General features: G+C 38.3%; 2 protein-coding genes across 6 annotated transcripts; one reads left to right on the forward strand and one right to left on the reverse strand.

The window, feature by feature from the left end:
- The first annotated feature begins 424 nt into the window (after positions 1–424).
- On the forward strand, positions 425–17,887 carry irf3 (interferon regulatory factor 3). 5 transcript variants are annotated; one of them, XM_081393429.1, is made up of 14 exons: positions 425–627; positions 946–1,164; positions 2,222–2,399; positions 2,491–2,516; positions 2,657–2,699; positions 2,825–2,890; positions 3,708–3,986; positions 4,080–4,179; positions 4,289–4,554; positions 4,687–4,808; positions 6,042–6,174; positions 11,776–11,901; positions 17,373–17,529; positions 17,635–17,887. In XM_081393429.1, the coding sequence occupies exons 2-11, from the start codon at positions 1,000–1,002 to the stop codon at positions 6,153–6,155; spliced, it is 1,359 nt and encodes a 452-aa protein (XP_081249555.1). In that variant the 5' UTR covers positions 425–627; positions 946–999; the 3' UTR covers positions 6,156–6,174; positions 11,776–11,901; positions 17,373–17,529; positions 17,635–17,887. The 5 variants fall into 5 exon arrangements, with proteins under 5 accessions (XP_081249555.1, XP_081249554.1, XP_081249556.1 ...); XM_081393428.1 differs by having other exon boundaries at positions 17,373–17,887; XM_081393430.1 differs by lacking the exons at positions 17,373–17,529; positions 17,635–17,887 and adding an exon at positions 12,053–12,425.
- On the reverse strand, positions 11,758–25,745 carry LOC308707186 (chaperone Ric-8A; the record flags this gene model as incomplete). The annotated part of the gene is made up of 10 exons (XM_081393433.1): positions 23,115–25,745; positions 22,446–23,023; positions 21,655–21,790; positions 20,181–20,369; positions 19,913–20,007; positions 18,864–19,014; positions 17,619–17,714; positions 17,376–17,520; positions 11,971–12,250; positions 11,758–11,887 (listed from the first exon to the last, which is right to left on the reverse strand). The coding sequence occupies exons 1-10, from the start codon at positions 23,214–23,216 to the stop codon at positions 11,758–11,760; spliced, it is 1,902 nt and encodes a 633-aa protein (XP_081249559.1). The 5' UTR covers positions 23,217–25,745.
- Positions 25,746–26,561: the final 816 nt, after the last annotated feature.

Genomic DNA, 26,561 nt, shown 5'->3' on the forward strand with positions numbered 1-26,561 from the left:
GTCGTCTACGCCATCTGGTGGTCATTTTTAATTTGATTTTTTATTGATTTTTAAGAATTACAACTAGTCAGTGGGGTGCAATGAGTAAACAAAATAAACAAACAAACATAAAAAGACATATACAGAAACAGTGACAAATTTAAAAGTTAAAATGTGAAAATGTTTACAGATTGATTGATACTAAATTTAGCTAACAGAAGAAGCAGATTAGTTAAGTAATATTCCTTATGATAATTTGATTTGTCATAAGAGAAAAAAAAACAACAAATAACACATTTTTAAAGCACAGTTGAAAGCTGGGCATGATATGAGGCACGGAGATCTGACCAAAAACAAACTGAATGAGGACGACTCCAAAGTAAATGATAAAATGTTCCCCATCTAGTGGTCATCTGGGGTAAAACACTCAGGGAGTGACGTGTACAATGACGTCAAAATGGTAAATCGAAACTGACATGGATTTCCCGAGTAATGTTGTAACACCTGACCTCAAGGGACAATCTGTTGAATAAAGCCCGGTATTAATGCAGAACTGACAAGCGAGCCTGTCTCATAGCCCTGATAACCGAAGAGTTCGCTGAAAAACACAACAGGCCACAGAACACACTGTCGATGTAACCTTGCACGGTAAGTGACGATTAAAAGCCATGGTGTTTTTGTTATTATACTTATGGCTTATTATTTGACTCCCGAGATCACATTTTTCCTTACACAGAATGTCTTCCCAAGATATGTCATGTTTAAAATGAAAATGTCCACGGCGATATGTCAGAAAATGTTTATACTGTAAAGTTCAGTCAAACATTGACATTCGAAGAAAGGTGTTTTAGGTTTTGCTGTATTTTAGGGGTGTATTGCTTTATCATATTATGATATATTTTTAAATAAAACAGTGTGACCTGGAGTTGTAAGCGGATATTTCAGCATGTTCTTCTGTTTGTGTAGGTACATTGATGGTTTGGTTTGGTGTGTTGTATAGTCTAGTCTGATTGCATCATCATGACCCAAACAAAGCCGCTCTTCGTTCCCTGGTTGTACCAAAAAATCCAGAGTGGATGTTATCCTGGAGTGTGTTGGACCAATCAAGAACTTCAGCAGTTTAGCATTCCATGGAAGCATGCTTTGAGACAGGACAAAAACAGTGATGATGTCCTCATATTCAAGGTGAAAATAAGCATTATTTGTCATTATTAAAGATCCATTATCATTCATACAAGCTTTTGATTACCATATTTATGCGCCATGTTTTTTTACATGATACTCCAAGGTACTTAAAAGGATAGTTCACCCAAAAAGGAAAAATCTGTCATCGTTTACTCACCTTCAAGTTGTTCCAAACCCACATGGGTTTCTTTCTTCCGTTAAACACAGAAGTAACCAAACAGTTGATGACTTCCATAGTATTTTCCCCCATCAACTGGTTTTAAATGATGACAAACTTTTCATTTTTTGGTGAACTATCCCTTTAAAATAATTTAATTTGATAATACCATAGCAATGCAATGGCTTTAGTATATTATTGATATATTAGTATACAGTATATAGTGCATTAGATCTAAGTACCGGTAGATCTTTATATGTAGGCTAATTTCATAATTACTTATGTTGTCTGTGAAATATGGCAAACGTCAATTGTACTGACAAGCATTTATGGTAAACTAAAATATACTTTAAAGTCATATCCACTGAAACATCTATTTATGTCTTGTAGAGAGCAGAGAGAGCAGTTCTCATGCTATATGAAACAACTTTTTAACCAGACAGTATCATTATTTCTGTGTTACAATAATTCAAGAGATTCCAGAAGTACTGGGATAAACATTTATAGTTTGGATATAAAGACTGATGTCTACGGTAGCGATCAAAATAGAGAAAATCAGTCAATGAATCATTCATTCAAACCGATATAAAAAAAATAGTTCAAAATGAATTTTTTAAATATAGTCTGCTGCAATGAACATTTTGTCAGAGCCTCATGTTATTTTGTTTAATTATCTATTCAGAATCATGGGCGAATCTTGATCCTTATTTAAAAAAAAATTGTGATTGTCAATTTATCCAGAATCGCGCAGCTCTTATGCATACTCTCTTTAAGCACACTTAGATTTGAAGTACACTACAAGTGCACATTTAACACAGTTAAGCGCATTTCTTTTTCACAAGAGGACACTGTAATTGTAGAAGTACTTTTCCTCTAATATCTGTATTTTGGTCCCGTCAGGCATGGGCTCAGACCAGCGCTTCTGGGGACGGCAGGATAAATGGAGATCCTTCCGTTTGGAAGAGAAACTTCCGAAGCGCTCTTCGTGCCAAAGGCTTCAAGATGTTATTGGACAACAAGAATGATACTGCTGATCCGCATAAAGTGTATCAGTTTCCATCTGATCATCTTTCTGCAGGTAAGAAGCAATACATGTGTGGTTGATGTCATTAAGATTGTTCATTGAATTGTTATGAACCTTTTCTGTTTTCTATCCTTCCCGCCTTCAGGATCGGAAGGGTCTCAAGAGACTGATGTGAGTATCTGTTTAATCAGTTATTCTGTGCTTGTCAGGTTGGGGTTTTAGAAAAAGCACATTCAAATAGACAACCTGTGGCATCGGATAAGACATACAGTACACACACTGACTTGGGAAATTTGTTTTCCGTTTTTTAGTTTTCTCCAGAACTGTATTTGGATGAGGAAAACGTGTTCTTTAGTAAGCAGTTTTTTTTTTACACCCAGTCATGCATTTGTTACATAATACTGAAGTAGGCCTTTAATCGTGATGACATTATGTTTTACTTTTATCTCCTTTGTCTACTCTGATCTTTTCTTTCTTAGCAAACCCATCCCAAGATGTAGAGGGACAATTCACTGGACTAAAACTTCAAGAAAGTCCCTCCCAAGGTAGATTGAAAAGTGTATTATAGGAGGCTGTAGTACAAAGCAAAATATGATATGGATCAACTATTTGAATCTTTATATGCATAATGTAGGCTATATAATAGTGTTTTATTACACACACACACACAGGCCAAAAGTGATGTCCTGCTTAGGAAATTGACATGCTTTATTCAAATATTATTAAAAATTCAATTGCACTTCTTTATTTTACAGTATTTGCACTTACTGTTTAATATGAGGTAACTAAATGTCTTCAGGTTAGGTTTACAGTTCAGGGTTAGTACCTAGTTATTACCCAGCTATTGTAATAACTATAATAAGTACATAGTATGTCCATGGGGAACAGGACTGTAAAATAAAGTGCTACCAAAAATTAACTGAAGAATTGGTAAATTCAAAACGTCAAATTATCCAGGCATAATTTTTGGCCTGGCTGTCATACAAAGAAACATGTAAAAACAAGAGAGAACCAACAAAATATTAATAACTGATTGTGTTGTCGAGTAGACAGTGTCTGCTTTTTCCTGCGCACTTTCTGTGTGTTCTATGCATTTTCATTTTTGCATAGTAAAATAAAACCTGTAGCTGTAGTTTGGCTTTTATGCCAAATCATTTTGTCAGATAAAGACCCTAACCATGTTTAGTGTGTGGTCCTTCCTTCATATTTAAAAACAAAAATTAAAATTTTGGAATATTTTCTTTGTATTTAGATGGTTTAATCCCCTCTGGACACCACTTTTGGCCACTTGATTTACAATGTACATGGATTATTGCTTTTAGTTAAATAATGTGAATTTCGCTTTTCGTTTTTTTGTTTCAGTCCATGAAATTTGGAATCCAGATCAGTCATACATGGAACAACAACCCTTCCAAACGAATCCTTGTTCAGAAACCCAGTTTACTGGGATGGCTCATTATCAAACAGTGGACACTCCTGGAGTCTTCTCTTCAGCTGGGGGTGCTGTTGGTGGTTTGGGGCAGATTTCACCAACTGATGCGGCGACGGCTGTGAATCCTCATTCTCCAGAATATCAGCAGCCGGCGGCGTGTCCACCACATGCTGAAGGGGTTCAGGGTGCCATTCCTGGAGCAAAACTGGGTGGGTAGAACCCAAGACCATGACATATTCTTCACATCAATTACTGGTGTTTAATTACTCACACAGCTTTTCTTTCATTCATTTCCTTCACAGAGACATTTTTTCGGATTAAGGTGCATTACAAAGGGAAGATGGTGTTAGAACAGCTGGTGGAGAATGATGCTGGATTCAGACTGATGTATCAGGGAAACATGTTGGTTTTTTTTGTACTTAATTGACTGATCAACTTTCAATTAGCACCACTGAATCATGTTTTAATATAATAGACGAATACTTAACTGTCCACCCTGTTCCTCCCATAGGGACGAGTCCAGTGCTGATCTACCAGTGGTGAGGCTTCCTCCTCCAGATGATATGCTGGATCAGATCCAGGCCAGGCTTACGAAGGACATTCTGGAGAATCTGGGCGGTCTGGAGATCAGGAGATCGGATGCTGTGGTTTATGGCCACCGCTGGGGAAACAGCAGGATCTATTGGGGTCTGTGCAAACATGAAAAAAGCCCAACAACCAGAGAGCTCTCCAAAAACAAACCTCAAGGCATCTTCCCCTTCAAAAATTATATTTCAGGTGAATTATATTAGATGTTTATTTTATGTATTTGTTCAGGTATGGATGATCTTTGGTGGTTGCAGATATTTTGGTGATTCTTCTATATCCCTTGGATAATGTGCTGGATGTCTGTTGATGCCATTCCATTAGGTTTGATGGAGTTTATGGGGAAAAGCGGTGAATCTCCCTCTTATACTCTTTTCTTCTTTCTGGGAGAGAAGTGGCCGGACCCCAAAATGAAACCGTGGGAGAAGAAACTCATCATGATAGAGGTTAGGATTTGGCAAATAATTTATATATATATATTCCCTGTTTATATAAAATATTTGTAATATTTCAATTTTTAATATTAACCCTATAAAACATACTGTACCATATTTGATACGCAAACTATCAACATGATAAAAAAATAATAATCTGTTGCACACATGCCTTCTGCCGTCTGATTGATAGTTTATCCTTGTTTTTTTAGTTTATATTTTTCTTAGCAAGTAAAAGTCCTTTTAGTATCATTTTAAAAATGTTCACCTTCAGGTCGTGGTTCATGTGTCTTTTTACTCTAAAATGTTTAATGATTTTTATCACATAAATGTAAGAATAACTTTTATATTGTTAGTAATATTTCAAGATGGACACTTACTGAACTGAAGAAACTTAGGTTTACTTGATTATCCATACATCTTTTCTTTTTTTTCTTTTGAAAAATCATGTTAAAATGTATCAAATATGATGCATCAGGCTTTTGAGGAACGTTTATTTGTACATCTTCCAATCCTCATTGTATCATTATGTAATTGTTACATTATTAACATATTATATTACATTAACATTATGTTTCTTCTACAGTTAAAACCTAGATTGGATCATAAAACCTAAGCATTTAAAAATCATCTAACTAAAACATATTATTGAGAGATACAGAGTGACATCTGATATAGTCTGAGCTGCATATTCTCACTATATCATTTACATTTTTACATTTACATTTGTGCATTTGGCAGACGCTTTTATCCAAAGCGACTTACATTGCATTTCAAGGTACACATTTACATTCACATCAGTTCTTTTCATACTATCATACTAAATAAGAAACAAAAGCCTTGATATATCAAATATGATACTCGTATGCTTTTAAACAAATATTTAGGCTAAAGGTTCAATAAACGGCTTTATTTTCCTGACTATTATTCCATAAGCTAAGCTTTACAGGGTTGAGAAATTAAACCGCTTATTGAACATTGGTATCTTTCATCATATTGCAGTTATGGCCACAGTCACATGTGACTATCCACTCAAAGCCATATGTTGCAGTGAGGCATTCTGCTTCTATACCTGGTGTTGAGTCACTGACTGTAATGCAATGCCTCTTGTGGCTTACTGTTTCATTTGTATTCACAATTTCTTAGAGGCACAAGTATTGATTTTTGTCAGAGTATATAAAATAAAATAAAAAATTGTATCATGTCTTATTTCCCGGATTCTTTCCCATTCTCTGGTTTGGTTAGGTTATTCTGACTTCACTGGAGGCTTTGAAGACGATGGCTGTTGCAAGTGGGGCGTCTTCACTGCAGTCAGTGGAGCTACAACTCTCTCTGGAGCAAATGATGGAGTTGTGTTAGAAAGATCGCCTCTGACCAAGTGAAAAGGCTTGACTCTATACTTATTTGGCATGAATTGAAACGAGTTCTTAAAGTGCCCCATTATGCTATTTTAAAGGCTTCTAATGTGGCTTTGGAGTCTAAGGTCAAAGGTACAGTACAATCCAAGGTCAAAAAACACTTTCGTTTTCTAATAATATACATTTCACATCACCTCATTTCTCAGAGAGTCTGAAACGGTTCGTTCGAAGATTCAGTCTCTCTAAATAGTCCAGTCATTTTATGAAAAAAGGTTGAACAAATTGCAACAGAAGTGAACTCAACTGAGTTTGTATCCTCAATATGTCCTGAGTAAGGAAAAAAAAGTCCCGAAGAATCAATTTTTTAAAATTGTTTGTTAACATGGACAAACGGTGCATAATCTAATTACGTATGTGCTAATTTGCATAAATACCACAACAGATCTAAACATTGGGTATAGCCAGGTGAAAATGTCTTGTTGAATCTTGTTGACACATAACAGTAAAATACTTAATGTTAAAGGGATAGTTCAGGATTTTAGACATGAATCTCTATAGCTTCCCCATAAGCAGTGTGGTGCATTGACCATGACTTACCCCCGACAGCGTCCTGTGAGCCGAGCTCCGGTCCAGTTTTGGTCAAGATGAAATTAGTCCGGCAAGATTGCTGGGGTCACGGCAATAAAGCTTTTTTCTTCTCAAATCAATATGTGTTCAAAAGAGTGATATATTTGCGTCACTAAAACGTTGTCTATGGAGAAGTCAGACCTCGTAATGGCTTGGCACTATTTTCTCCCCTGTCATATCACTGCGCGCTGCCGCTACCTACAGCCAGCTGCGAGCTGCGCAGGCGCACACCACTTTTTCAGTTGTTCGGCAGTGTTTACAGCAGTGTTTACGTGCTCAGAACAGCTACACGAACGAGCTAACATAGCTACAGCTTCAACTTGTTCAACTTCTCTGTCCATCCCCTCTCTTTCTGTCCTTTCTAACTCCATCTGGCGTAACTCGTCATCTGTGTATTCAGGTTCGTAAAGATATCCTTTTGGCTGTGTGTCGAAGTCAATGTTGTCATCGTTGCTGCTGTAGTCAGACATGTTATCGTTCTCTTTACGAGCTGTAAACAAAGTGACACGTGCGCGGCTCCCAGCTGGCTGTAGGTAGCGGCAGCGCGCAGTGATATGACGGGGAAGAAAATAGTGCCAAGCCATTACGAGGTCTGACCTCTCCATAGACAGCGGTTTTGTGCTGCAAATATATCACTCTTTTGAACACATATTGATTTGAGAAGAAAAAAGCTTTATTGCCGTGACCCCAGCAAACTTGCCGGACTAATTTCATCTTGACCAAAACTGGACCGGAGCTCGGCTCACAGGACGCTGTCGGGGGTAAGTCATGGTCAATGCACCACACTGCTTATGGGGAAGCTATAGAGATTCATGTCTAAAATCCTGAACTATCCCTTTAAGGTCTGAATGGAACCCATACATAATTAGATTATGCACCGTTTGTCCATGTTAACAAACTATTTAAAAAAACTTGTAATACATTTTTTGTTTGTCTTGATGTAAGTAATCAACTCAGTAATTTTCATGATGATATCTAAAGGTTAAAATTTTTACCCTATTCACGTGAGAGAAAGAATGAATAGGCGTATGAATAGGATATATTTGGGTCTTTTTTGAAACTTTCCCCTAATGGAATTCTTCGGGACTTTTTTTTCCTTACTCAGGACATATTGAGGATACAAACTCAGTTGAGTTCGCTTCTGTTGCAATTTGTTCAAGGTTGACCCCCATTTTGGCTTAAAATGACTGGACTAAAACCCCTCCTTTCCGAGAGCCTACTCTGCTCTGATTGGTCAGACGTCCCAGTCTATTGTGATTGGTCGACGGCTTATGGATCATCGGACATGAAAAGTGCATTACCATATCTGAATATCAGCTTTACCTCAGCACTTGATACACTTTTATACGAACAAAGGCGTTGTTTTTTTCCGGATCAATTCCGGCGCGAGTCTTCATCCTTTTGAAATGCATGCAACGTGGATTCTCAGCGTCTTCTCGACATGTCGACAACATGAACCAAACTCTTCCAGTCTCACTTACAACTACAGTGTTTGAGGGCGGGGCAATGTAGAACTTGTTCAGCCAATGAAGACCATAGATTCTTATTGTTACAATGGTTTGTAACAGGATGGGAAGTGAGACTGGAATTTCTGACACGTTTCTGCAGTTCAGAATCGATTCTTTCTTTTTGGAGACAATAACTTTATTTGTGGTGCACTTTGATCTTTTAAATATTGCAGACATTTTACATTCACAAAAAGCTATATTACACACTGCATGAAAGCTTATATTCGAAAAAGCATAATAGGGCACTTTAAACTGTTCATTTAGTGGCGACTCCATGGTTAATTGTATTTATTAAAGGTGTGTGGACTAATATTGCTGAGCAAATTTTCAGTAATGGTACAAGACAATAATCATTGATTCAGTAGATAAAAATACATAAAGAAGTTTACAAAGGGAGTCATATTTTAAAAGGGGGGATTTCATATAACAAGTTGTGCACTATCATTAAAAGTCTAATGTGCCTTTCAGTCTGGTTTTACCCGACTACATTTCTAATAAAACAATAGTGTCAGATTAAATAATAATGTCCTCACATCTTTTCATGGTCTGATTTAGATTTTTTTATATCTCTGACTGAACTGAATGTGAACTGTGTTCATTTTGTGGGCTCCAGGACCACTGATGTGCCCTGTTTCTTTTGCTTTTTCTACTGATATGAACAGGTTTGCACTCAGTATCATGGTTTCACTTTCCAGTCATGTAAAACCTGGAAATTTTACGTGTTTTCCAGGCATGGAAAAAGCATGCAAATTAATACAATCTCAAAAAATCATGGAAAAGTTGAAAACATTTCATTTAAATTCAATTCACATTTATTTGTAGCACTTTTCACAATACATATAGTTTCAAAGTAGCTTTACAGAAAGATGCATGCTTCTACATTACAATTTAGAGTGATCTTTACTAGTGTTGACTGTATTAAAGTAATGTCCTTATGTCAAAAATGTACATTTCTAAGATAATACAAATAGTGCAGTTAGCTAATATCATGTAACAATGATCTCATTAAAGCAATTATTACAAGTTGTGATCATGATTACAATACTTTTCTATAATGAATATACATTTTTCTAGTTATACTCTGTTCTAAACTATTTTATCGATGGCATCAGATTTGTGAGTGAATCATTTGAATCAGTAGTATTCAATGGACTGATCAAACCAGTTCACACATCAGTTTAACATTTAATATTCAGCCATGTGGGAGGGATTTTGCACCAATGAGATTTCACTGTGGGCGGAGTTACCCAGTGCTATACAACACAAATAAAAACTAAAGACCACAACATGTCCTAGAGGGATTCATCTAACTTACATTAAACCCACACACTGTTTGTACCACTGATTCTACGATCTCAGAAAATAAAACATTTAACGAGCATCCAAAGCAACATTTAAAGAATATAGTGTCCTTCACATCACAACACATTTTAAATGCATTGACTAATTGAAATTTATATTTTATTATTTACATGTCCAATGCATTATAAAAGTTTGGGATCTTTAAGATTTTTGAAAGAAGTCTCTTCTGCTCACCAAGGCTGCATTTATTTAATCAAAAATACAGTGAAACAGTATTATTGTGAAACATTATTACAAATTAACATAAATATTTTCTATGTGAATATATTTTAAAATGCAATTTATTCATGTGATGCAAAGCTGAATTTTTAGCATCATTACTTTGGTCTCCTTCAGCGTCACATGATCCTTCAGAAATCATTCTAAAATAATTATTATAAAATAATAAATTATTCATGAAAATAAATCATCAATAAAAAAAAAAAACGACTGCAGCTTTCAAGACTTTCAAGACTTTCTTGTCTTGTCTGTTCAAACTTTGCACGTCTGAACTCGTGAATCTCTACTTGCTCTTTCTCTTGAATTGTCTTTTTTTTCCTGGATTTAATGTTGCCAGAAGCTTTCAACCACCACTGTCACGATTGATTGATGAAATAACACAGTGTACCTTTAAATTGTAAAGAACTTACGGATTCACCTTTGTTTCATGAGACAGCATTTTCAAGTTGATTTTAGTCAACAAGTTCTCTAGTTATTTTATTATTCAATAGTTATTTTTGAGTTAAAGCTGCAGTCCGTAACTTTTTTGGGTTAAAAATTATCCAAAATAAATTTTTGAGCAAGAACATAACCAGCCAGTGTTCAACTATCTGCTTGCCTTAGCTCGATTCAAAACGGTAAGCTTGTAATAATGTTTTTAACTCCAGTGGTACTGGTGGATTTCCGCTGGAAAGTCGAGCATGTCTTTGCGTCATTACGTCACGTCTGTCCACATAAAGAAGAGTCTCGGCTAGTAGACTATGAGTGTGAGGATGTTGGAAGTGGAGATTTATAGCCTTTTCTCACAGCACTTGATATAATTAAACTTATCAATTTGATGGCGGATTCAGAAAGGTTCAAACGACAATCACCAGGAGATTCACCCGCTGTAAAATGCAAAAGACTTTGGAGTGGCAGAAAAAAAGAGACTGCAACCAGCCCATGCGAAAACAAGGATAAATATCGGAAGGGCATTAAATGTAGTCACGCAATGCTGATGTTGTTAACATTAACAATTTGAGAACAAAGTACAATTTGCACGGTTTGACATGATATGATAAGTGATCGTTAGATTTAATCAGCGTGATTTACGGCAATGCTTTTTTCCCCTTAGTTGGTCAGAACAAAAGTGGATGTTACTTGTTCAGACGACATTTTCCGGTGAAAATTCTTATGCTGGTCACACTTGCAAAGAGTGGAATCTGTGATTCCGAATGCCAGTATCCACACCGGCGGCGACTGACAGCCGCACATTCTCCTCAAAACACTGGATTCATCCGCACTGTGCCATGCCCAGGCACAACCCACATAAAGTTTATAATTCCGCGAATAACTGCAATTGCAAATTTCGAAAAGAGATGGCGACAAAGAGGAAAAACTACTGACTGCAGCTTTAAGTGCTTATTGTAACTGGTATTTATTGAATTTTATTAGGTGAACCACTACTGATCATCAGGTAGTATAGGCCATATCAGCGAGAGCACGACTCACAACAACACTCAAGAATAGAATGCGCTTTTGTTTGGTTGGTAATGTATTTGCAGTCTGCGCGTTTCTCTTCGCGAGAACTTTAGTGTAATCCATTCACCAAGCGCACTGTTGAACAAAAAAAACTAAAGTAGCCTACTCTTCAAAAGTGAAAATCCATTTCTGATTTTATTGTTGTTTAAACGTGCGTGTTGAAACATTAGTGATATATTTTTAAAAAAATCATATATTTTATATGTTCTATTGGTGAAGTATCTTATTGACCCCAAACTTTTGAACTGTAGAGTATTAATTAATTAAAGTCTTAATTAGATATATTCAGGTAATATTTAAGGGTATGTTTTTATGTTTAAGATGTTAAAAGGTTAAGACTACTTATTTTAAGTTATACAGTTTTGTGTCACCACATCTATGCCGATTCTACTCCACGTTCTCCAGGTCATCGTGTTCTTCCTCCGATTCCCTCTCCTCCATTGAGAAGTCCCTGAGCTCTGACAGTGGCACCAGCTGACCCGCTTGGTTCAATCCCATTGGCTGAATCACATCCTCCCTGTTTAGGAAAAGGTGCGAGAGTGTGAGAGCAGTGTGTACAAAGCTTTACTGGTGTTTTGAAAAGTGTTTTAAGTTCCTTACTTTGAGAGTTTGTTAAAAAGACTGACGAGCCGGTGCGCTTCCTCCTCTTTCTCGTCCTCTGTCATTCCCTCCATGGGATCAGGCTGCTCCTCTTCCACCTGTCCCGTCACTGGGTTCACGCGGTCTTTAATCTGCCGGTACTCCTCGGTGTCGGAGTCGGAGTCGCTAGAGTACCGTGTGCCTGAGGATGTGGCCTGTGACCTTTGACCTCCTAGCAAGCCTCTAGTGGCCAGGAGCCCAGCCGCATTCCCATATCCAGTGTACTTGACGAAACGTCTCACTGGAAAATTCAAGAAAAAAACAGCATATTAGGTTTTGGGGGTAAAACTCATGGGTGTTTAATACAGTGGTTGAAATGTGGCAAAAATCAAAAGTTGGTTATTTTCCAAATAGATGAATGGAAAAGTGTAATAAAAAACCCAATAATAATAATAAACGTATACATTTAGTTAAGGAATAATTAAATGCGAGTTTCCATGGTCAGTTGCAGACCAGTTGTTTCCTAGTTTTCCCTCTCCTTTTAGTGCATACATTACGCTTGTCAAAATGAAAAGTCAAATAAGATTCGCTAGTTTCTGTTAGTCCCGCCCACTACATTATCTTTAGGACTTAAGGACGTAATAGTAGATTCATGCTTTTGTGCAGTTGAAGTTGAAAATGGCAAAGCAAATATCAATCAGCTGATACTTTACAGGGGTCCTGTCATGCTCTTTTACATATTCATCTTTCTTTAGTGTGTAATGTTGCAGTTTGAGCATGAAAAAGTTCTGCAAAGTTTCACAAAGTCCCTCCAGCGGGAGTTATTCTCTATATCAGTGTCACTGTTTCTGAACTCCCTGAAACGCCTCCATTGTAGTCTTGAGTTTTCATCCGGGAACGAACATGTCTCAATATTCCTCATTTAAATAATACCCACCCAAGGTTAACATTAATTAAAGGGGCGGAGCCTGGTTGAGTTAGTTACAGTATTAGTGTTTATACTCGCAGTTATGGTAAGGGGCCGACATTCCCAAACACGCTTGAAACGGTTGACCAATCACAACACACTGATCCGGCCGACCAATCAGAGCACATTGCAGATTTCAGAAGGAGGAGCTTCATAGAGACAGAAACTAATCAGAGCGTTACTGACAGACTGGGAAGAGAGGAGATGCAACATAGGAGAATATGGGGAAAAATAAAGCGGTTTTGAACATTCAAGCATTCAAGCCAATTCTATTGGACCCCCAAAACAGAATTAAGTCTTTGTAAAAGGGAATAAATTGGATATCCCAACTGTACTGCTGCAGTAAATGAATCTGGGAGATTCCTTTTCATGCGAACTAACAGACACTTGATGATGATGAGATTTCATCAGAAGCCTTCATCGTCTCAGACTAGTACTGTAGGAGGACATTTCAAGTTAAGTAATTATGACCGCCGCTAGCGTAGCTAGCGAAAGCGGTCATATAGGGATTGTCAAAGTTTTTTTTTTTTTTTTTTCCCGTCACCTTACTGAATTTTTCGTCAACGATACCAGGGACACCGAAGCACCGGGGAACATGAAATTTGGTGGGCATGTAGCCCCACTAGACTTCTAAGGAAAAATTTCGTTTGGTCCCCGGGGGCCACTCCCCCCCCGCGCTGGGCCCCTCCAAACCCAAAAAAATGCAGTTTTTCCTAAATAACTACCTGAACCGTGGCACCGAGGATGAAGAAATTTTTATGGTATGTTGGTCTACTAGACTTTTACGGAAAAATTTCGTTTGGTCCCCGGGGGCCACTCCCCCCCCCCGCGCTGGGGCCCCCGTAAATTTTTCGTCAACGATACCAGGGACACCGAAGCGCCGGGGAACATGAAATTTGGTGGGCATGTAGCCCCACTAGACTTCTACGGAAAAATTTCGTTTGGTCCCCGGGGGCCACTCCCCCCCCGCGCTGGGCCCCCCCAAACCCCAAAAAATGCAGTTTTTCCTAAATAACTACCTGAACCGTGGCACCGAGGATGAAGAAATTTTTATGGTATGTTGGTCTACTAGACTTTTACGGAAAAATTTCATTTGGTCCCCGGGGGCCACTCCCCCCCCCCGCGCTGGGGCCCCCGTAAATTTTTCGTCAACGATACCAGGGACAACGAAACACCGGGGAACATGAAATTTGGTGGGCATGTAGCCCCACTAGACTTCTACGGAAAAATTTCGTTTGGTCCCCGGGGGCCACTCCCCCCCCGCGCTGGGCCCCCCCAAACCCCAAAAAATGCAGTTTTTCCTAAATAACTACCTGAACCGTGGCACCGAGGATGAAGAAATTTTTATGGTATGTTGGTCTACTAGACTTTTACGGAAAAATTTCATTTGGTCCCCGGGGGCCACTTCCCCCCCTGCGCTGGGGCCCCCGTAAATTTTTCGTCAACGATACCAGTGACACCGAAACACTGGGGAACATGAAATTTGGTGGGCATGTAGCCCCACTAGACTTCTACGGAAAAATTTCGTTTGGTCCCCGGGGGCCACTCCCCCCCCGTGCTGGGCCCCCCCAAACCCAAAAAAATGCAGTTTTTCCTAAATAACTACCTGAACCGTGGCACCGAGGATGAAGAAATTTTTATGGTATGTTGGTCTACTAGACTTTTACGGAAAAATTTCGTTTGGTCCCCGGGGGCCACTTCCCCCCCCCCCCGCGCTGGGGCCCCCGTAAATTTTTCGTCAACGATACCAGGGACACCGAAGCACCGGGGAACATGAAATTTGGTGGGCATGTAGCCCCACTAGACTTCTACGGAAAAATTTCGTTTGGTCCCCGGGGGCCACTCCCCCCCCGTGCTGGGCCCCCCCAAACCCAAAAAAATGCATTTTTTCTAAATAACTACCTGAACCGTGGCACCGAGGATGAAGAAATTTTTATGGTATGTTGGTCTACTAGACTTTTACGGAAAAATTTCGTTTGGTCCCCGGGGGCCACTTCCCCCCCCCCGCGCTGGGGCCCCCGTAAATTTTTCGTCAACGATACCAGGGACACCGAAGCACCGGGGAACATGAAATTTGATGGGCATGTAGCCCCACTAGACTTCTACGGAAAAATTTCGTTTGGTCCCCGGGGGCCACTCCCCCCCCGCGCTGGGCCCCCCCAAACCCAAAAAAATGCAGTTTTTCCTAAATAACTACCTGAACCGTGGCACCGAGGATGAAGAAATTTTTATGGTATGTTGGTCTACTAGACTTTTACGGAAAAATTTCATTTGGTCCCCGGGGGCCACTTCCCCCCCCGCGCTGGGGCCCCCGTAAATTTTTCGTCAACGATACCAGGGACACCGAAACACCGGGGAACATGAAATTTGGTGGGCATGTAGCCCCACTAGACTTCTACGGAAAAATTTCGTTTGGTCCCCGGGGGCCACTCCCCCCCCGTGCTGGGCCCCCCCAAACCCAAAAAAATGCAGTTTTTCCTAAATAACTACCTGAACCGTGGCACCGAGGATGAAGAAATGTTTATGGTATGTTGGTCTACTAGACTTTTACGGAAAAATTTCGTTTGGTCCCCGGGGGCCACTCCCCCCCCCCCCCGCGCTGGGGCCCCCGTAAATTTTTTGTCAACGATACCAGGGACACAGAAGCACCGGGGAACATGAAATTTGGTGGGCATGTAGCCCCACTAGACTTCTAAGGAAAAATTTCGTTTGGTCCCCGGGGGCCACTCCCCCCCCGTGCTGGGCCCTCCCAAACCCCAAAAAATGCAGTTTTTCCTAAATAACCACCTGAACCGTGGCACCGAGGATGAAGAAATTTTTATGGTATGTTGGTCTACTAGACTTTTACGGAAAAATTTTGTTTGGTCCCCGGGGGCCACTTCCCCCCCCCCGCGCTGGGGCCCCCGTAAATTTTTCGTCAACGATACCAGGGACACCGAAACACCGGGGAACATGAAATTTGGTGGGCATGTAGCCCCACTAGACTTCTACGGAAAAATTTCGTTTGGTCCCCGGGGGCCACTCCCCCCCCGCGCTGGGCCCCCCCAAAACCAAAAAAATTCAGTTTTTCCTAAATAACTACCTGAACCGTGGCACCGAGGATGAAGAATTTTTTATGGTATGTTGGTCTACTAGACTTTTACGGAAAAATTTCATTTGGTCCCCGGGGGCCACTTCCCCCCCCCCCCGCGCTGGGGCCCCCGTAAATTTTTCGTCAACGATACCAGGGACACCGAAGCACCGGGGAACATGAAATTTGGTGGGCAAGTAGCCCCACTACACTTCTACGGAAAAATTTCGTTTGGTCCCCGGGGGCCACTCCCCCCCCGCGCTGGGCCCCCCCAAACCCAAAAAAATGCAGTTTTTCATAAATAACTACCTGAACCGTGGCACCGAGGATGAAGAAATTTTTATGGTATGTTGCTCTTAAGGGCCCACATCAACCTAGCCCATAATCACTCATTTGTGATTTGCGCCCCTCCCATAAAAAATGAAAATGCAATATTATTCTGCTTTAATCGCCCCTATCTTCAGTGGAGATGTTCAGAACTGCACCATATTTCATGTGTATGATTAACTTGACATCCTCTGGGGGTATCCTCTGCTAAGTTTCGTAGAATTTCATCCATGGGGGGGTATAAAATAAATTCATTTATGTGCACATTTAGTGACTGTACACTCATCGGCCTGTAGATGGTGCTGTTGAGCGAAGGGTTGCTGGTTTAGGATGATACTGTCACACACACACATGCAGGAATACAAACAAACGCAAGCATGCACACACACTGACATCCACACGCACAGACACACACCCATACACACACATACAAATCCACATGCACAGACACACACACACAAACACACACGCGCACACATGTACGCACACATACATACACGCACAGACACACACACACACACACACACACAGACACACACATACACAAACACACACACATACACACACACACACACACACACACACACACACACACACACACACACACACAGACAGACATGCACATACACAAACACACACACATACACACACACACACACACACACACACACACAGACAGACATGCACATACTACTACTTTTTTTAGGTATATACATAAACACGCAATACAGCCAAATTACTCCACGTCATTTATTTTTGTGGAAAGCCAGTGCAGGCCTGAGCGGCGGTCATATTTTGTACCGCGATGCGGTACATCTAGTTTTTTTCAATATTTATAGTTTAAAAAAAAATCATAATAGTAATTCATATGTTTATTCTGTCATTATACTTGATAGAAAACAGGAAGAGCCATTTTATAGTGTTTGTTGTTTATTGGTTGTTTTGCTATTTTCGGTTTTGAAACTGTGTTGCACTGAATTTTTTTAATCTGTTTTTGTGGTAATTTGGCGTGCAGTTTTCATATCTATGCTTTCTCTATGCTTGTGTGTTTCTATGCAGTACCGTTCTCTTTGCACAGCACGAAGAGCAGGTCGGCAGCGCAGTGTTTGAGCTCAGTATCCAGGCTGGTCATCAGTCTAACCAGACGATTCCTCAAGGTGTTGCCCTTTTCAGGTTTAGTGCTAGCATCTCTTAATGGAGGCAGAATCTGTACTCGGTGAGAACACATATGCAGTTTGATACAAAACAATGCAAGTGTTTTATTAGATAATATTGCCTCATGATAATGTAAAATAGCAGTCGTGCCTGTTGTCTAAGGTAGCGTCTCGTCTCTCTGTGACCTCTGGAGCACTCGGTCAGCAAGTTCAGCACAGGGGTCAGTCTCTCTTTGACCTTTTCACCCTGCATGTAAAACACCACTGCATTAGAAAAGCCACTGCTGCACATGACAAGCAATGTCATGCAAAAATATATGCGAGTCATGTCATATATTTTGTTTTTCTTTTCCCCCTGAGGTCCACTATTAAAGATATTTTATTCCCTCTCCGACCCTTCAAACGCATTCCAAATTTTTCAAAAAAAAAAAAAAAAGGCAGAAGACAGGGAAAATGTAATATTTCACACCTTTCAAAGGCTAAAAATCTGTCACATTTTATTCAGTAAGGATACATAAAATAGATTAAAAGTGACAGTGAAGTTATTTTGCAATTTCAAATAAACACTGTTCTTTTAAACTTTCTATTCATCAAAGAATCCTGAATTTTTTTTAGCATGGTTTTCACAAAAATATAAAGCACCACAACTCTTTTCAACATTGATAATAATCAGAAATATTTATTGAGCAGCAAATCATCACATTAGAATGATTTCTGAAGGATCATGACACTGAAGAGTAATGATGCTGAAAATTCAGCCTTGCATCACAGGAATAAATTACATTTTATTAAATATTCAAATAAAAACTGTTTTAATATTTTAAATCATAGTAATATTTCACCATTTTTTGATCAAATAAATGCAGCCTTGGTGAGCAGAAGAGACTTCTGTTAAAAAAAAACTTTTGAATGTTACTGTGAATTGCTAATATTTTATTATAGTATAGTAAATATTAGTATTGACAGATTTTTGGAAGGCTCTTAAAGGCATGAAATAGAATTATTTCTACCTAACTGCTGCCTTTCACAAAATTTCACACAACACAACATCATTTCAATAATGACCAATGCCCTTTTTTGGGTGGTAAATAATGCCGCAAAATACCAGTAAACTGACTAACGCAAACCTTAGTAAATGCATATGCAATAAGGTCAGCCGTAAAAATAACCCATGTTAATGCCTTGTCAGCGCTAATATTTCACTGCGTGTCTTTAGTAAATCCTAACAGTAGTTTTTTAACACCAAAAGAGGGTTTGCGCTGGCGCACGCTGTTAGTAAATCTGGCAAAATCTCAAGGACAGTATGATGCATGATATGATAATCTATCCGTTTCTCTGTTGTCTCCATCTTTTTGTTTCTCCCTTCCCTTTTTTCTTTCTTTCACCCTCTTTTTACCTGTTCCAGTTTTCTCTCCATGTACGTGAGTAGGTTTTGCACACAGTCCATGTTGACTCCATTCATCTGGTGTGAGTCTGGAGCCAGAGGCACAGACACCAGAACGTCTAGACAACTCAACGGGAGAGCAGACAGCATGTTCGCTGCATGCCTGAGAGAAACAGGGAGATTTGAGGTCATGCATGTGCTAAAATCTCTTCTGTTTTAATTGAATGTTGAACACTGTTGATTAAAACAGAACATCAGTCTGTAAAAAAGCAGAATTGTACATATTTTACATAAATTTGTCTATAAATGTTGGATATTTAAAATACAGAAAATAAATTGTTCTTTTGAGGTGGAGAAGGTTATGCATTACATAATTCATTTGAGTGAAGATGAGGAGAAAAGCATGAACATGAATGAATGAATGAACTGGGGTCAATTTAGTGATATGAGAGAGAAATACTTTGAAAAAAAACCCCCACATCTAATTCCTCATTTTTCTAAAGCTTTCACGAACAGATCAGCAGGTGTTACTGAAGGAAGGCAGTCACGCATCTGTCAGTCAGATTAATATGTGCTCTACATTATTATTATTATAATTATTGCCTGCACACTGTGTGTGGGCTTAATGCGTTTTTTATGTCATGACCCTTAAAATTAAATGCTCCAAGTTTTACAAAATAAATAAAAACACAAAAAATATTTACTACAAATAAATATTATTAGAAATACACACAAATATTACAATAAATAAAATAAAATAAAATAATTAGTAACATAAACTACCGTTCAAACGGTCGGTAAGATTTTTTTTTTATTCTTATAAAGTCAAAACCAGCAATATTGTGAAATATTATTACAATTTAAAATAAATATAATAATAATATAATTATTAATTATAATAATATAATTATATAAACAGTTTTTTTGTGTTGCTTTATTATTATTATTAATATGCTCACTAGTGCACACTTTTGTGTTTATGGAACGAGTCTGAATTGAAACTGAAATTTTCAACCCATAATAGTTATTATAGAGCAATACAAATATTTATCAACACTAACCCCTTTAATTCATCTGTAGCTTCTTCCTCCTCACAGGACACCATCAGACAGTAACGCAAAACCGCAGCCAGGTGGCGATAGAGAGATGCAGCTTCCTGGTGGTAGACACAATGTGGACCTTGATGTTAACAATTTATATCAATTAATTCAGTGCAATGTTGGTTTACTACACTATTACTACAGTACTACCATCTGATACATCACATAGTACCATTGTTTGTAAGGGAGGTGAGTGAGCATGAGTGTGATTATGTCTGCATACACCCACCTCTTCAGGTTCTTGAGTGTGTGTGCTGTGTGTGATATTAAAAAGGATCTTCAGAGCCTCCTGAGCCTGCTGTGAGTCCTCCACACTTACAGGAGGCGCTGCAGGATCCAGCACGACCTCATACTGTTCCTTCCACTGTACTGCTAAACACATCTCCAGCACTGTGGTCAACAGCGACACTCCTCCCTCCTAAAAATGACCAAAAACGCCAATACAGTATGTAGATAGCAATGTGGCCGTTGGTCGATATACAACAATTTACACTACCATTCAAAAGTTTGAGCTCAGTGTGATTTTTTTATATTTTTGAAAGACATCTCTTGTGCTCAACTAGGGAGCATTTATTTGATCAAAAATTAATTAAAAACAGTAATATTGTGAAATATTATTACGATTTAAAATAACTGTTTTCTGTTTTCATATATTTCACAATGCAATTTATTATTATCAAAGCTGGATTTTCAGCATCATAATTCCAGTCTTCAGTGTCACTTGATCTTTCAGAAATCATTCTAATTTGCTGATTTGCTGCCCAAGAAACATGTCTATGGAGCCCCTAAAGGGACTTGGTGGTGGGAAAAAAAAATATGAGAAGGGAGGAAAAATAATAAGTCATTGCTTTTTTGCATGCTCTTGCAAAACGTTTTGAGCTCTTTGCGAGTAAATGCAATTTTTCGGCAGAACGTGAAACATTTGCAAGAGAACGCAAAAGCATTGACAAATATTTTTCCTCCATCTCATTTTTTTTTCATTCACCATGCCCATTTCTTATTATTATCAATGTTGAAAACAGTTCTGTCATGACAACTTGAGACAGCATAGTGATTGGCATAATAATGGGTATGACAATGTTGATATATTTGGTCTTGGCGGAATAGATCTGCAACGCTGCTACTGTTATTGTTGCTGCTGCAGAGCAAGTACAGGACTTGTTACAACGAATACATACACGACACGCTGCTGTGAGCAAGTAAGACATGCTGCTACTGCACAATATGTCATATATGAATTACTCGTAGCATATCTATACAGGTGGAGCTGGGAAAGCTGGAGGGTTAATAAAAGCGCGCTGCACTGCTAAGGCAAATGCTAACCAAGTATTTGAAAGTTGAGCAGCGAGCTCATTGGCTCCTGATACAGCAGGAATCTGCTGTGCCTTATAGAGAATTATATTATTGCAAGCGTTTGAGTTAAAGAGCTTGCGCCATCTAGAGATACATTACAAAACTTTGTATTTGTGCTGCCTCATTTTTTTTTCAGGATTCTTTGATGAATAGAAAGTTCAAAAGAACAGCATTAATTTGAAATAGTTTCTGCAACACCATTTTTGATCAATATAAAGCTCACAATCTCACTGACCCCAAACTTTTGAATGTTAGCATACATAATATGATAACAGAAAATATTATTTGTATTACTTAAAAAAAAAAAGAAAATCTCAAAATTCAAATCATAGAGGGAGAAAAGTAGATACTTGTTTCAGCTGTGTTCTGAGTTCAGGTCTCAGCGCCGTCAGTAAAAACATGAACCGGAGTGTGTAAAATTGGCCACAAGGGGAAGAAGCAGACTGAAACTCCTTATTTAGCTTTTCTGTCAGACCACGGAGCAGACTGAAGTACAGCAAGTAGTGGGTGAGAAAAGAAAAAAAAGCATATGACATGCAAATATATTTAATTTCAGTGAATACCATGCCCCCCAAAAACACTTTAGTAAGGCCATTTAGTAGGGCCATTTGAGTTACTGTGTATCTGATGATAGTTTTTCTAAAATTAAATTGTGAAATGCTGGTGAAGTGAGTCTCAGAGCAGCTCTGGAGATGAAGTTTATGAAGTTCATTCTTCTAACCCTATTTGATGGAGTGTGTCGCTTTTCGTTTCTTAAACAACCATGTAGGAAGACATCGTGGTTGGTTATATTCCAAGATGACAATGTCAAGATACATCAGTCTCAAATTGTGAAAGAATGGTTAGGAGGGAGCATGAAGAATCATTTTCACACATGAAGCCTCTGAGTCCAGATCTTAAACTCATTGAAAGTCTTTGGGATGTGCTGGAGGAGACTTTACAGAGTGCTGGACTCTTGCATCGTCAATAGAAGATCTTGACCAAAAATGTATGCACCTCTTCATGGAAATAATATTTATCTCTGTTCAGTCTACTCCAGTGACTGCATCCCAAAGACTTTCGATGAATTTAAGGTCTGGACTCAGAGGTGCCAATTCATGTGTTAAAATGAGTTTGAGTCGTATGTTGAAATGGCTCATACCTGAGTTCACTGGCTCTCTCTTGTGCCCAAGTACTATTGTAAACAATGTTACATAAGATTTTCATGACTTCCTTCCTGGTAACTTCTTCATCATCATCTTTTTCTTCCTCTTCCTCCGCTTCTCCAACGCTTCCTCTGCTGTCTCTTTTACCAGGTGTGAGAGCTTTATAAACGCTGCTCCTCCTGCGGGAAGGTACGAGGCTGATGTTGGAAAACGTGCTATGCTTGCGATCACCACACCAATTGCTCGGTCCCCAGAACGCATCACTGGTTACAGCCCCAGAACCATCGTCTTCCTCACCACCGTTCTCATCCTCATCTGCTCGGCCAAATTTGCTCTCAGAAATGGCCAAAATGACGTCATCATAGGAGTCAACATCATTGTCGGTGTCTTCTTTTGGAATAGGTGCATTGCTGATGCCACCCAGGTGGGCTAGAGTGAGCAGTGCTCTGTCAGTGATAAGAGGTCCCAAAACCTTTTTGTCCCTCGAGAGGATTCGTAAGGATCTCAGACATTCTTTCAGCAAACGCCCTTGCGGTTCAGTCTGGAGGAACCGGATCATAACTGTAGCCAGAGCCTGAGGGCAAGAAAGAGAAACAAATGCAAACGAACAAAGGCGTATGTTGTTTTTAAGAATGTGTGTATTTCTTTATAAAAGCCAAGGTTACCTGTCTCAACATGACTTCTGGGTCACTGGACTCATCGTAGTCTGAATCCGAGTCTGACACATACTCCCGCACTTTATTCTTTCTGAACTGCGGTGACCCCATAAAAAAAAAAACTATTATAGGAATTAACCATTTTGAGTATACTGTGAATCAAAATCAAAAAATTTTTTTATTTTTTTTTTGTAACATGACAGGCCAATAGAGATTAAGATAACAGTGATTAGTGTTGGTGCTGCTAGTGATCCAGAAATTGTACATGGCAACTTTAACCCTCTGGTATAGAGAGCTTTTTGAGAGTATTTTGTAGGCCATCTTGGAAGTTATCATCACCCTGGTTCCCTCGACAAATATCCTATTGGCTTTTGAATTATTGAAGAACATAAGTTCTGTGACAGACAAAAGCTTATGATTTTTACACATTTTGTTCATCTTGATAATCTTCACAAATGAACAACTTTTATGAATTTTGACTTTTTTTCTCACAATTACAGTTTATAACTCGCAATTGCGACTTTATTTCACACAGTTCTGAGAAAAAAAAAAGTCAGAATTGCGGGATGTAAACTCGCAATTGCAAGAAAAAGTTAAAATTACATTTTTTACCTTTATTTTTCAGTGGCGGAAGCAAACTTCCATATCCGACGACTCATTCGGACTTTGTTTAAAAAGTATTACCCTGAACGTTTGAGTTAGAGTAGTTAGCAAGAGTATGAGTGAGATTATTAACACATAATCTTGAGACTTGAAAGCGACTAGTGAGTAGATGATTTTACCTGTTCGATGTGATAACGTTTAATGTCTGACAACCTCTGTAGTACCATTTAACCACTTGTTAGCAACCTCATTTTACATGGCAAGAGGATATTCTAAATGTATTTTATGTCGTAGAACAAAATGTGAAAATATCTTGAGCTTGTGTTCACCACGGACCTTATTTCAAACATTTACCAAAAATGAATTGACGTCAGGACGATAGAACTGGAAATGCTAAAATGCTAACTCATTTCCGGGTTTGGCCTACAAAAATGTATCATCCCTGCAGCACTCTATTCTATATTTAGGGGTCACACTTGTGACCCTTGGTGGTCAAAACGGACTGAAGACAATAACTGTAATTTTTTTTCTAATTTAATGAATGTTCAATATTTTGTTTCAATAATATTTATTCTTTAATATTTTGTATTTTATTAAAAAAATGTTTTATTTCATATTATGAATTTCATGGCAATAATAATAAATAAATAAATAATAAATATTAGAAAAAATAGTGTTTAAGTTAAAAAATACAGTAAAGGTATATAAAATTGTGGGGAAAAAAAGAAACCATATGTAACACCATAGTGTAACCACTGGATACCTGTTTAGCCCTATTTATAGCTACTGTTTAGCCACCGTGATTTTGCCAAGTAAGACATGTTTCTGGATCAACATATTTTGTTGATCATGGAACAACATTCCTGTCCGAAACCCTCTCTAAACCTAACCCTAAAATTAGAGGGAAATGATAGGTGAATAACTGATGTAGAAGCAAACAACCCTGGTTGTAAGCCTAAACTTAACAAACTTTAAACTTGCCCCACAAATCAGATGTTGTTCCAGGAACATGTGAAATCACGTTCACTCCCTATAGGGCTGTGTGTTACTTAGTTCCTTATCAGTATTTTAACAAACTTTTATTAGGTTTTGCATTTAAATATATATATATTTAGGCATTATCAAAAACTACTTGTGACCCTGGAAAAACCAGTCATATGGGTCAATTTCTGGAAATTGAGATGTATAAATCATCTGCAAGCTGAATAAATAAGCTTTTCCAATGTATGGTTTGTTAGGATAGGATCCTATAGGCCTAATATTTGGCCGAGATACAACTATTTGAAAATCTGGAATCTGAGAGTGTAAAAAAATCTAAACATTGAGAAAATAATCTTTAAAGTTGTCCATTTATGTTCGCGCTTATGCTGCATTCACTCACAAAAATAAATGTTTTATATATTTACATTAGGAAATTCACAAAATATCTTCATGGAACATGATCTCTACTTAATATCCTAATGATTTTTAGCATAAAAGAAAAATCTATAATTTTGACCCATACAATGTATTGTTGGCTATTGCCACAAATATACCCGTGTGACATGTGACTGGTTTTGTGATCCAGGGTCATATTTAATCATTGCTCTGTAAAAAGCTCTGTTTTTCATATGCCCCATTAATTTCCTATGTGGTCAGTTTGGACTGTGAAGATCACAAGACTAGTTTGCCTTCTAATCATGTCCACAGTTTATGTGTGTGTGTGTGAGAGTGTTCATATAGGAAGTACCACAAAATTCACATTTTTTTGTGTGTGTGTTTTTTTGTTGTTGTTGCCATTTCGATAAAGTAAAAAAAAAAAAAAAAAAAGTACATTTTTCTAGTCTAAAATGACCACCAGAGGGTTAATAATCAGGATGCCGGTAGCCTTAGGGAACTCAAGAATTTAGAAAATAATACCTCTTCCAGCTCCTGCCTCTTTTCAGATTAAACAAGCAGCCAGACGACAGAAAAATATGAAAATCATTAAACCAACCCAAAAGATAAGACAAGATGTTTTTCTATCCTAAGTGTGCGTTTTGTGTTTGTAAGTTTTAACAAGCAGTAACAAAGCTGAAGGACCAGGAAAGGAGAAATATATTCCAGATAGCAAGGTGATACTGATACAATGTTGAGTTTTCATCCAAAAGTTTTGGCAAATTTGGCAATTCCTATTTTTCATGGAATATTGCAGTGTTTATTATATTTGCCCTCATAATCTTTAATAAAAATAATTTCCCTTCCCTTCTTCTCTGATGAGGTGTTTACTGGTGCGAGGGCGGGACAACCTGTCACTCACATGAGACTGACCAATAGCAAACCACAACCAATCAGTGACTGGAAGTTTTTCCCGAACATCCCTGAATTTTTTCATTTATTTATTTACTTGTTTTGTTTTTTACAATGTTTTAGTATTTCTAGTAATAGAACATTTGTAACATTCGTAATGTAATGTTTGTGCCAATATTCTTCAATATATCTTCTATTGTGAAATCTCAACATTGTATCAACAATTACTGTGGATGTAAAAATGATGTTGAACCAACATCATATTGTAATATTAATTCAATGCAAATAACGTAGACACATCAACACTGACTTGCTACCTGGAATGGAATTAGTAGGGAGCTTATGGTCTAAATATTAATGAGGTGACTGCCTGGGATCAAGTCAACTACTGCAGTATCAGCAAACAACTGAGGACATGCGGGAAATATTTCCTGCCCAGAGGAAATTTGTTTGACTCAAAGTTTACAATTTCATATAGCTTATAGTTCTTACTTCTTTGTAAATTGAATATAAACTTTATCTCAGATGTTTCTTTGGGAAAAATCAATTATTTGGAGAAATCAAAATATAAAATACATCAGCTAT

The sequence above is a fragment of the Scardinius erythrophthalmus genome (genome assembly GCF_964197995.2).
Source record: "Scardinius erythrophthalmus genome assembly, chromosome: 18".
Classification (NCBI taxonomy): domain Eukaryota; kingdom Metazoa; phylum Chordata; class Actinopteri; order Cypriniformes; family Leuciscidae; genus Scardinius; species Scardinius erythrophthalmus.